This window comes from Fukomys damarensis, unplaced genomic scaffold (genome assembly GCF_012274545.1).
Source record: "Fukomys damarensis isolate Sample0158 unplaced genomic scaffold, DMR_v1.0_HiC HiC_scaffold_27, whole genome shotgun sequence".
In the NCBI taxonomy this organism is placed as follows: Eukaryota; Metazoa; Chordata; class Mammalia; order Rodentia; family Bathyergidae; genus Fukomys; species Fukomys damarensis.
In genome coordinates, this window is record NW_022900939.1 from 21,252,353 (window position 1) to 21,264,409 (window position 12,057).

General features: G+C 44.5%; 1 protein-coding gene across 2 annotated transcripts in view; it reads left to right on the forward strand.

The window, feature by feature from the left end:
• The window catches only part of Unc93b1 (unc-93 homolog B1, TLR signaling regulator), a 9,365-nt gene extending 4,683 nt beyond the window's left edge, over nucleotides 1-4,682 (forward strand). The window contains exons 6-9 of one of the 2 annotated variants that reach the window (XM_010635780.3): nucleotides 289-471; nucleotides 866-1,139; nucleotides 2,697-2,815; nucleotides 3,662-4,682. In XM_010635780.3, coding sequence (XP_010634082.1) covers nucleotides 289-471; nucleotides 866-1,139; nucleotides 2,697-2,815; nucleotides 3,662-3,934 — 849 coding nt within the window. In that variant the 3' untranslated portion in view covers nucleotides 3,935-4,682. The remainder of the gene's footprint in view (nucleotides 1-288; nucleotides 472-865; nucleotides 1,140-2,696; nucleotides 2,816-3,661) is intronic. The other variant, XM_010635781.3, reaches the window with a different exon arrangement.
• The last annotated feature ends 7,375 nt before the right edge of the window (nucleotides 4,683-12,057 follow it).

Genomic DNA, 12,057 nt, shown 5'->3' on the forward strand with positions numbered 1-12,057 from the left:
TGTGTGTGTGTGTGTGTGTGTGTGTGTACTGGAAGGCGGAGCGAAAGCGCTGGGGGCGTGGTTAAGGCGTGGTCGTTGCTAAGGGCGGGGCAGGGAGCCGCGAGTCCTAAGGCATTGTGGAGGTGTGGCCTTGAGCCAAGGGGCGGGGCTAAGGGACGGGCGGAGGAGAAAGGGTAAATCTGGAAGGCGGGGTCTGATGTGAGGGTGGGGCTTAGGCTGTAGGTGTGGCGGAGGGCGGGGCCTTGGCCTGGGGCCTGGCTGGTCAGCCTTAGCAGAGCCTGTCTGCAGGTGTTGGGCCTGTGCGGCGCTGCTTACCAGCCCACCGAGGAGATCGACCTGCGCAGCGTGGGCTGGGGCAACATCTTCCAGCTGCCCTTCAAGCACGTGCGTGACTTCCGCCTTCGCCACCTTGTGCCCTTCTTTATCTATAGCGGTTTTGAGGTGCTCTTCGCCTGCACCGGTCTTGCCCTGGTAAGTATAGCCTGCATATAGTGGCCAATAAAAGGATGTCTTATTAAACTTGAATTTCATATAAACAGCAAGTAACTTTTAGCATATGTTTAAGTATTAACAAGTGTGTCCCAAATAGTTTTCTCCCTCTTTCTCTTCCCTCTTTTTACCTTGGGTAAGTTATTCTAACATCTCTTAAATTGAATTGAGGTATCATCCATATCGTATTTGGTATTTTGAGGGTTTTATCCCTCTGTTGTCTGGATATGCGCCATGCATTTTCACATTTTCCATGCCCATGCAGCCTTCCCATCAGCTTTGCAGGGGGGTAGCACCCAGTAGGTCCAGAGAGGGCAAGGTGGGCCTGAAGTGACAAGTGCTTTCTGACCTCCATTGCTCTCCTCTTGTCCCTTAGGGCTATGGTGTGTGCTCCATGGGGCTGGAACGGCTGGCCTACCTCCTCATTGCCTACAGCCTGGGAGCCTCGGCTGCCTCATTCCTGGGTCTTTTGGGACTGTGGCTGCCACGCTCAGTGCCCCTGGTGGCTGGGGCACTGCTGCACCTGCTGCTTGCCGTCAGCCTCTTTTTCTGGGCCCCTGTTCCTCGGGCCCAGAAACACAACTGGATCTTTTATGTGGCAGCTGTTCTCTGGGGTGTAGGCAGCGCACTTAACAAGACAGGACTAAGCAGTGAGTACTGTTGTAGGCACTGGCATGACTGGGTGGGGCCTGTGACAATTTTTGGGTGGTTGGGGAGGCAGTGAAACCCCAGAGACAGGCATGAGATCCTATGCATGTAGAATAGGGAGGTGGGGGTCCCTGTGGACAGTCCAGGGTGGAACTTCCACCCATGTTGTAGGGACAGATAGGGAAGTCCCACGGACACTCTGGAAGCAGATATGGATAGTCTGATGACACTCCAAAGTGAGCATCAGGCCTGAGGAGGTGGTATGAGATTTTATAGATACACAAGGTGACTGTGTGCTCTCTGGAATCTCATAGGGACAGTAAAAAACACAACAGGGACAGATCCTTTTTGAACTTGGATACAGGACCCACTTTGGCAGAGTTTCCATGTCACTGGGAACAGATGTCAGGATCTTTGTCCCAGGCAGTGTGGATAGCAGCAGGTGGCCCTGACCATGTCCTAGGGCCCTTTTTCTCATTTATTTTATATTCTGTTCTTTTCTGATTCTGGAGATCAAATGCAAGGCCTCATGTATGCTAGGCAAGCACTCTACCACTGAGCTACATCCCCAACCCCTGATCTGGGCCTTTTTGTGGGGTGGACCTAGGAACAGACATGAAGGCCCAGGCCAGTGTGCCCAGTACCAGCAGTCTAAGTTGGCTGCTGGAGGTAAGGCAGGGGTGGGCCTGAGTTCAGCTGTGTGTTGCTGTCTGCGCTCAGGTGAGCATGTGCCAGTGACTTGAAGTCACAACACACAAGTGCAGCCATGTCATTGTCTACAGTGGTATGTTCTAATGGGCCAGTGCCACTAACAGTTTTGAATGTCACCCCTGGATCCTAGCATGGGAGTGTTTATGTCCTGAGCATGCCAAAGGTATCAGTAGCAAGCACCTCCCATGATCTTCCAGATGCTGTGTGGATTTTCTCACCTTAGAACTTTCTAGCACAATATATAGTATGTATAAATCCACTTCACAGTTGGGAAAAGCAGTTCTGGGGAATTAAGAAACTTGCCCCAAAATTCCTACAGAGCCCACACTTGAATCAACATCTCTGCATCCCTAAACTCTGTCCTCTGCCACCTTCCAGTCTCCAGCACTCCAGTCTGAGTCTCCTGACTCCTTGGCCCACCCCAAGAAGGATTCTTTGTGAAACAAATCCCTATCTCCCACACTTCAGGTTTGATTTGTAGACATTTGGTTGCTCGAAAGTTTGCCCTAGCTAGCCCCTGCGCGGAAAGAGTAACAGCCCCTCGAATTTGGTCTGCACACTGAGATCAGGGAAAAGAGCTTAGAGCTTAAAGCTTTCCTCTTCTGGGGCCACACATGTACCTGGCAAGACCTACCTGTGTACAACCCTTGCTTACCTGGGCACCATGGTAACCAGGATCTCCACTAGGGGGCAAGCAAGGACCTGGCTACTGTATAGTGCCCCTCAGATGTTCTGGGGTGCTGGGATGGGACCAGTGCAAAAGTACAGGAGAGTCACAGGTGGGAGATCAGCAGCCCAGGCCCCAGGTAACACCTGTTCCCTGCCTGCCCTGTCCTAATTGCCTGCAGCACTCCTGGGAATCATGTACGAGGACAAGGAGAGGCAGGACTTCATCTTCACCATCTACCACTGGTGGCAGGCCGTGGCCATCTTTGTGGTGTACTTGGGCTCCAGCCTGCCCATGAAGGTGAGGCTGGGTGGGGTTAGGAACCCCCATGCCATGCCCCCAGGCAATAAATACCTTCTGAGCACCCTGGGTTCCCATCCTCCTAAGGATCAGGCCTTGAGCCAAGGACCCTTTCTCCCAGCTCATTGTTCTTTGTGTGTGTGTCTTAGCCTCCTTCAGGGTTGTTCAGTCACCCTTCGCCAAGTGCTGGGCTCCTAGAAGCCCAGGGCCTATCTTGCTTCATGACCTGCAGGGGAGCAGGCTCCTCTGTTGGTTTGCTTTTGTGGTGCTGGGTATGGAACCCAGAGCCTCACCCATGCTAGGCAAGAGCTCTGCCACTGACCTCTATCCCAGCCCAAGTTCTAGTACCCTGCTCCTCAGCCTCAGACAGCCAGTTTAGTAGGTCCTGACCAATATTTTAAACAGTGACACAGTAGAAAAAAACAGACTATGCATGCAAGTACCTATGTATATACTCAGGGAGCTCAACCGTTTTTGACTAAGTCGAAAGCCAAAAGCATCTGAAAAGCATTTCTGTAACTCATTGTGTTTAAGCAACTAGGAATGATCTAAGCCAGTGATGGCGAACCTTTTAGAGCTTTCAATGATAACAAGTAGCCCTCGGCAGCACACATGCTGTAGGTTCACCAGTACTGACTAATCTCCACCTTTACCCTTCCAGGCAAAGGGATTTTCATTCTCCCTCTTAGGGGAACTGAGGCTCCCAGGAGTATGGCTACTGTACTAGTGTTGGCATTGAGTTTTGCCTCAGGAGGGTGCCCTGGAAGCCTGGGTGGAAGGGTTGGGGTAGTTGAGGGCCAGGCGGGTCCAAGGGACCAGAAGAGTCATCCTGCCCCTTGCACCCAGGCTAAGCTGGCTGTGCTGCTGATCACACTGGTGGTGGCTGTGGCCTCGTACCTCTGGATGGAGCAGAAGTTGAGTTGCGGGGTCCTCCCGCGCCAGCCACGCATCCCCCGGCCTCAGCACAAGGTGCGTGGCTACCGCTACCTGGAAGAGGACAACTCTGATGAGAGTGACGGCGAGGGTGAGCGTGGTGGAGACCGTGGCCGGGTGGCCTGTATGGAGGAGGAGGAGCTGCAAGGGAGGCTTCCCTCAGGCCCAGAGCCTGTAGGCCTCTGAACAGGCACTGGGGGGCCTGGAGGACCCCAGGAACCGACGAAGCCTTTTGCCTTCCTGCTTGTCACCCTCGAACTTGGTCTGCACACTGGGATCAGGGACAAGAGCTTAGAGCTTAAAGCTTTCCTCTTCTGGGGCCACACATGTACCTGGCAAGACCTACCTGTGTACAACCCTTGCTTACCTGGGCACCATGGTAAACAAGGTCTCCACTAGGGGGCAAGCAAGGACCTGGGTACTGTATAGTGCCCCTCGGATGTTCTGGGGTGCTGGGGTGGGACCAGTGCAAAGGTACAGGAGTCACAGGTGGGAGATCAGCAGCCCAGGCCCCAGGTAACACCTGTCCCCTGCCTGTCCTGTCCTAATTGCCTGCAGCACTCCATCTCAGGTTGAGGGTGCTGGGTCCCCTTTGGGTCCTTCCCATTGGCAAGAATGACCCTCTGTCCCCTCCCCTATGTTCAAGACTGCCCCTTCGGAGTCACCTGGAGCTTCCACAGCCCCCTCCAGGGCAAGGCAGGCCCTGTGACTATGAGGGGCTGCTACCCAGGACCTTACGCATCAGCCCTTGGGCCAGCTCAGGGAAGAGACTATGGCTCCGGCCCACTGTACCACCCCTTCTCGGCTGCAGGCCTGGATCGCTTGTGACATGCTTTGCACCTCCCACCTCAGGGTCTTCTCAGAAGCATGACTTTTTATAGAAAGTGAAAAATAAAGAGATTTTTGTATATTCCTGATTGGGGAATCTGGGGTTCTGTGTGGGAAGTGTTACAGGAAATAATACCAGAAATGAAATGAGAAATATATCTCCCAACCTGATAACTGTATGATACACCAAGTTCTTGTTCTCTAGAAATCGAAGAATGAGTCGTAGGAACAATGGAGGTTAAGAGTAGGAAGATATTTATCTATAGGAAAGCTCCTGAGAGGCAGGAGGCCCCGCCTCTCCCCACACCCACTGACTGACTGTCCTCCTCATCCATCCAGGAGTAGTGGAGTGGTGTGGAGGTTATCTGACCAGTCCTTTCCGAGGCCAACTGTCCAGGTGGTAGTGCCAGAGTCACCTATACTTCAGTCCCCCACTCCCAGTTCTGTCTGTTGTGGGCCTACAGCATTCCAAGGGACACCTTTGTTATTTTGTTTGGTTTTGGTTTTTTTGAGATGGTCTTGCTATGGAGTTCAGGCTGGCTTTGAACTCACTATGTAGGCCAGGCTGGCCTCAAAATCTCAGTGATTCTCCTGCGGCAGCCTCCCCAGTGCTGAGATTACAGACCTGGACTACCTATTTGGGAGTACATTGGGCCACATTGGGATCACCTGGTGCCCAGTAGACCTGAGAAATGGTTGTTCGAGACCACATAAACTTGTCACTGTCTGATCTACATCTCAAGTTGGATGCCCCAAAGTTTAGAGGCTGGTGGAAGGGCCAGACCCCCATGAGGCCTACACATGCTGCTTTCTCCATCTTGTCAGAGGGGACAGAGGCCCACTGTGAAGAGCTCTGAGTGATTGAATAGGGCCCCGTGAGGGTCATGGAGCCGCCACCTGCCTCCCCAGAGGTCCTCTCCTGGGGTCACACCATTCTTACTCATAACCCTTTACCCCTGGCTGAAGGCAATGCCTCTCTCTGCTTCCTAGCTCCCACCCACGTCAGGCCCACTGTATACCATGGCTCCTTTCTTCTCTCTCTACCTCCACTGCCCACCCCGGACCAGACTCTGTGGCCTCTCAATGATCCAACCCATCTGAGCGACTCCTTCTCTATAGTGTATCTCCATAGAAAGAAGTGTTAGACATTTTAGCATGGTGGCTGCATGGTCCCCAGGCCCTGTAGGAAACACTGTGTGGAAGATCAGCCTGGGTTGTAGCCTCTGCCTCTGAGCACCACTCTTGCTCAAAAGGGGATTCTGTAATTATGTCAGTCTGCAGGATGGAAATTTCAAAATTGTATAATTCCACAAATCTCTAGTCTGAGACATCAGATGTCTTTAAATTCTTACTAGCAGGGGAAGTAGCCTGAAAAAAAGTCCTTCTAAACACCTAGAAATGCTAGGTAAGAAACAAACTTTCCTTTAAATACATAGCTGAGAGCTTAAGAAAATAAGCAAAATTTCCTGGGCCAAAAATGAAAAGGGAACTGAAAACCAAGTGGTGATTTTGCTGCTTAAGCAGCTGCCTGGGCTTGAGGTTTAGAGGCCATGCAGGGTACAGATGAGGGTAGGGAGCTCTTACAAGAGTCTTGGTATTAAGGCCATTCATAAAGCTGAGACCACAGAAAAATACTTGTAGGAAAAAAGAAAACATTTTCACCCAGAGAAGCAGAAGTATATAAGGAAATCTGAGCTTTAGGTGCAGCAAAAGTTTCCCACGAGACTTGGAATTTCAGGTCTACTTTATATAAGCTTAAAATCTCTATAAAGAAGTGACACCATCTATAAGGTGTATGAGTCCTGAAAGTTGAGACAGTAACATTAAAAAGCAGTCTTTGCCAAGTGATACTCTGGGGGTTCCTGGCAAAACCAGCTCATCAACCTTTCCAGATGGATCCCCTCAGCTCGAACGCACAGTTTTGCAGACAACAGAGCTCAAAAGGAGAAGGACCCCCCCCCACATCTCCACCCATGACAGAGGCTGTGTAACAGTTTTGTGTGACTGGTGTCTTTTTTTAAAAAATTCATTAAGTTTATTGGCACATTTTAGGTATGCGTTATGATGGCATTCATCATTGGGAATATGTACCTTTACCTGATATATCTTGGTTCTTACTTTTCCCCCTTTCCCTGCCCTCCCTTCAACCTCTCCAACCCTCTTTACTTAAAAAGACTTTGTTTCCATTTTTTCCTTTCCTCGTATTTTTCCTTTCCCCACCTCTCCCACTTCCCATTCCCCTTTAGACCTTTTCTTCCTGTTTCACATTATCTATTATACATTTTGATCCCTATTTACACTTTTATTTTCTCGTACCAGAGAAACTATTTGGTATTTACACATGTGTGTCCTATTTATTTCACTTAAGAGTATGACTTCAATGTGCATCCATTTAGCTATAAATGACTCTAGTTTCTCATTCTTTAGGGCTGAGTTGTACTCCATTTAATTAAAAAACCCACATCTTCTTAATCCAATCTCCAGTTGCTAGGCCACTGGGCTGTTTCCAACTTTTAGCTATTACAAACTGTGCCACTGTAAACATTGGTGTGTATATATCGCTGTGGTATGATTCTTTTAATCCTTTTGGGAAGATACCCAGCAGGGGAATAGCTGGATCAAATGGGACCTCTAATCCTAGTTTTTTGAGGTATCTCCATATTTATTTCCACAGTGGTTGCACCAGTCTGCCCTCCCACCAACAATGGAGAAGGGTTCCTTTCTCCCCACAACCCTGCCAGGATTTGTTATTGGTTGATTTCTTGATAGCAGCCATTCTTTCTGGAGTGAGGTGGAATCTCAGTATTGTTTTCATCTTCATCTCTCCAATGACCAGTGATGTTGATCATTGTTTCATATGTTTATTTACTGCTTTTACTTCTTTGTCTGAGAAATATCTGTTAATTTCAGGTGTCCATTATTGAATCAGATTTTTAAATTTGGGGGGGGGTCTGATTTTTTATTTTTATGTATTTATTTTTTTGTTTTGTTTTGTTTTTTGAGACAGGGTCTCACTATATAGTTGAGACTGACCTGGAACTCACTATGTAGCCCAGGCTGGTGTCGAAGGGGTCTGATTTTTTAAAAGTTCATTACGTATTCTAGATAGTAGTTATTTGTCTGAGGAATAGCTGGTATAAATTTTTCCCACATTATAGGTTGTTTCTTAGCTCTGTTGGTGGTTTCTATTGCAGTGCAGAAGCTTTTTAATAAGATGAGGTCCCAATTGTTGGTTCTCTGGGCTAGTTCCCATGCCACTGAGGTTTTGTTCATAAAGTCTTCTCCTATGCCAAGGTCTTCAAGAGTTCTACCTAACCTATCTTCCAGCAAGTTTAGTGTTTTAGTTTTAATATTAAGATCTTTGATCCACTTTGATGTTAGTTTACTGAATGATGAAAGACATGGGTCTAGTTTTAATCTGTGGCATGTTGAAATCCAGTTTTTCAAGCACCATTTATTAAAGAGGCTATCTTTCCTCCAGTGAGGTGGTTGGCTCCTTTGTCAAAGATGAGGTGGCTAAGTATGTCTGGGGTTGTTTCTGCATCTTCTAATCTATTCCATGGATCCTCAGATCTCTTTCTTTGCCAGTACCATGCTGTTTTTATCACAGTGGCTTTGTAGTATAGTTTTGTATTGGGGATTGTGATACCCCCATCATGTCTTTGTTGCCTAGAGTTGCTTTTGCTATTCTATATCTCTTCTGGTTCAAAATGAATTTTTGAATTGTTTTCTCTATTTCTGTGAAATATACTGTTGGGATTTCAATGCAGTCGGTATTGCATTGAATCTATATAGCAGTTTTGGAAGTACGGCCACTTTTACAGCATTGGTTCTTCATACCCAGGAACAAGGGATGTTTTTCCATTTTCTTATATCCTCTTTAATCTCTTTCTTCAGAGTGCTATAGTTTTCAAGGTAGAGGTCTTTTATTTCCTTTGTTAGATTGATTCCTAGATTTTTCATTTTTTTGGATGCTATTGTGAAAGAAATTGTTTTCCCAATTTCTCTCTCAGTGAGTCTGTTATTTGTGTACAAGAAGGCTATTGATTTTTGAGAGTTGACCTTATATCCAGCTACTCTCCTGAATCTGTCAATTAAGTCTAGAAGTTTTTAGTGGAGTTTTTTGGGTCTTCTATGTAGAGTATCATGTAATCAGCAAATAATGACAGTTTAACTTCTTCCTTTCCTATCTTTATTCCTTTTATTTCTCTTTTGTAATTGCTGTGGCTAATGTTTACAGAACTATATTGAACAGGAGTGGTATAGTGGACATCCTTATCTTATTCCTTATTTTAGCATGAAATATTGCAGTTTTTTACCATTTAGTATGATGTTGGCTGTTAGTTTTTCTTAGATAGCCTTTATCAGATTGAGATAAAGACCATCTATTCCAATTTTCTGCAGGGTTTTTATCATGAATGGGTGTTGGATTTTGTCAAATGCTTTTCTTATATCTATTGAGATGATCATATGGTTTTCATCCTCCAGTCTGTTAATATACTGTATTATATTTATTGATTTACATATGTTGAACCATCCTTGCATCCCTGGGCTGAATCCAACTTGGTTAGGGTGTACGATCTTTTTTTGGGGGGGGCGTTTAGACAGGGTCTCACTATGTAGTTGAGGCTGACCTGAAACTCACTATGTAGCCCAGGCTGGTCTCGAACTCACAGCGATCCTCCTGCCTCAGCCTCCTGAGATTACAGGTGTGCACCACCATGCCTGGCAGGGTGTATGATCTTGATGATACTGTTTGCCAGTATCTTATTGAGGATTTTTGCATCTGTGTTTATTAGGGAAATTGACCTGTAATTCTCTTTTTCAGTTGGGTCTTTCTTTGCTTTTGGAATCAAAGTAACACTTGCTTTCAGGAATGAATTTGGAAGTATTTCTTCCCTTTCAATTTCATTGAAGAGTTTAAAGAGTAGTAGTAATAGTTCTTCTCAAAATGTCTTGTAGAATTCAGCGGTGAAGCCATTACGATCCTGGGCTTTTCTTTGTTGGTAAATTTTAAATTATGTTTTCAATTTCACTAAATGAAATTGGGGTGTGTAGAATTTTTATATCTTCTTTGTTCAACTTTGGCAATTCATATGCATCTAGGAATCTGTCCATTTCTTCTGTGTTTTCCAATTTATTAGAGTACAGGTTCTCAAAGTAGGCATTAATGATCCTCTGGATTTCTGCTGGATCTGTTCTGATTTCACCCTTTTTGTTCCTAATTGTATGTGTTTGAGCCTTTTACTTCTTCTTCTTCTTCTACTTTTTTTTTTAAATAAGACTGGCTAAGTGTTTGTCTGTTTTATTTATTCTTTTGAAAAAAACCCGAACTGTTTGATTCATTGATTTTTTTTGTATCATTCTCTTAGTCTCCATTGTATTGATATCTGTTCTGATCTTTATAATTTCCTCCCTTGTTTGAGCTTTGGGTTTGTCTTGCTCTTCTTTTCCTAGGAGCTTGAGGTTCAGCAATAGATTGTTTATTTGAGCTTGCTCTGTTTTCCTAGTATGGACATTCATTGCTACAAATTTCCCTTGTAGAACTGCTCCCATTGTGTACCATATGTTCTTGTATGCTATATTGGCATTATCATTTAATTGTAGAAACTATAATTTCTTCTTTAATTTCCTCTGTCACCTGTTGGTTGTTCAGGAGAGTATTATTCAATTTCCTTGTGTTTGTGAAGTTCTTGTGGTTTCTTCAATTTAATTGCACTATGGTCTGATAATAGACAGGACAACTTCCTTTGCATTTACTTAAATATGTTCTATGAGCTAACACATGGTCTATTTTGAAGAATGACCCATGTACAGCTGAAAAGAATGTGTATTCTCATTTGTGGGGTGGAACACTCTGTAGACATTTATTAAGTCTTCTTGTTCAAAATTTGGTTCAGTTCTAGTATTTTGTTGTTGATTTTTTGTCTAGATGATCTATTTGCGACAATGGGGTATTGAGGTCCCCCACTACAATTGTATTAGTACTTATTTGGTTTATCATGTCCATTAATGCTTGTTTTACATAGTTGGGTGCATATATATTTTTGACTGTCATCTCTTCCTTTTGGATTGTTCCCTTCACAAGGATGTAGTGACCTCCTTTGTCTCTCTATTAGTCTTGGTTTGAAATCTACTTTGTCTGCAAATAAGATAGCTACCCCTTCTTTTTTCTGGGTTCCTGTTGCATGGAACATTGTTTCCCATCCTTTTACTCTCAGTCTGTAAATTTCTTTTTTAATTAGTGTATTTCTTATATACAGCATATTGTTGGATTTTGCTCCTTAAATCCATTCTGCCAGTCTCTTTTGGTTGATGAGTTGAAGCCATTAACACTGATGATTATAGGGCTGGGGATTTAGCTCAGTGCACCGCGCTTGCCTTGCAAGTGCAACATCCTGAGTTTGATCGCCAGTACAAAAAAAAATTGATGATTATAGCTGATATATATTGATATCCTTTTCATGATATTTTTCTGTTGTTAACTCTTTTATTTTTATTTTACCCTCATTCCCTTTAATTTCTTGCTAATTTCACAGCTTTGCTCTGTTGGGCCCCATGGAGTTGTGACCCTCATTGTCTTTTTCTAGGATATTGTTTAGAAATGTTTGCAGTGCTGGTTTGGTACTCATGAAGTTTCTCAGGTGTTCTTTGTCATGGAAGTATCTTATTTCCCCATTGATTTTTAAAGATAATTTTGCAGGATAAATCAATCTAGGTTGGAGGTTATTTTCTTTTAGGGCTTGAAATACTTCACTCCAGGCTCTCTTTGACTTGAGGGTTTGTGTTGAAAAGTCTGCTGTGATTCTGATGGGCTTTCCTTTGTATGTGATTTGTTTCTTTTCTGTAATTGCTTGTAGGATTTTGTTCTTCTGTGGGGTTTCTGGGATCTTGACTATTGTATGTTTAGATGTAGATCTTTTTTTAAAAAATCATGACTAGAGTCCTATATGCTTCATTTATCTGTATGTTAAATTCTTTTCCTCTGTTTGGGAAGTTTTCTGCCATTACTTCTGTGAAAAGTTTTAAAATGTCATTTATACTTTCTTTTGCTTTTTTGTAAACTCCTATCAGTCTTATGTTATTCTTCTTTGTGTCATCTAGCAGTTGCTAGATCTATTTCTCATGATCCCTTATTTTTGAGACACCTCTCTTTTCATGGTCATGAACCACAATCCTGTCTTCTATATCTGATATTCTGTCTTCATATTGGCTCATTCTGCTGTGATCACTTTCAGTGGAGTTTTTAATCTCCTGGACATCTATTTGAATCTGTTTCATGGCTTCCATTTCTTTCCTATGTTGGGTGTTCATGGTTTCCATTTCTTTCCTATGCTGGGCATTCATGGCTTCCATCATGGTCCTGATATCTATTTTTTAAATCTGTTTTTGTTCTAGAGTTTTTAATCATGTTTTTCATTTTGCTCACCATCTCTGTAGTTACCTGGGAAATTATTTCTGTTTTGAATTTTTCTAGAGAT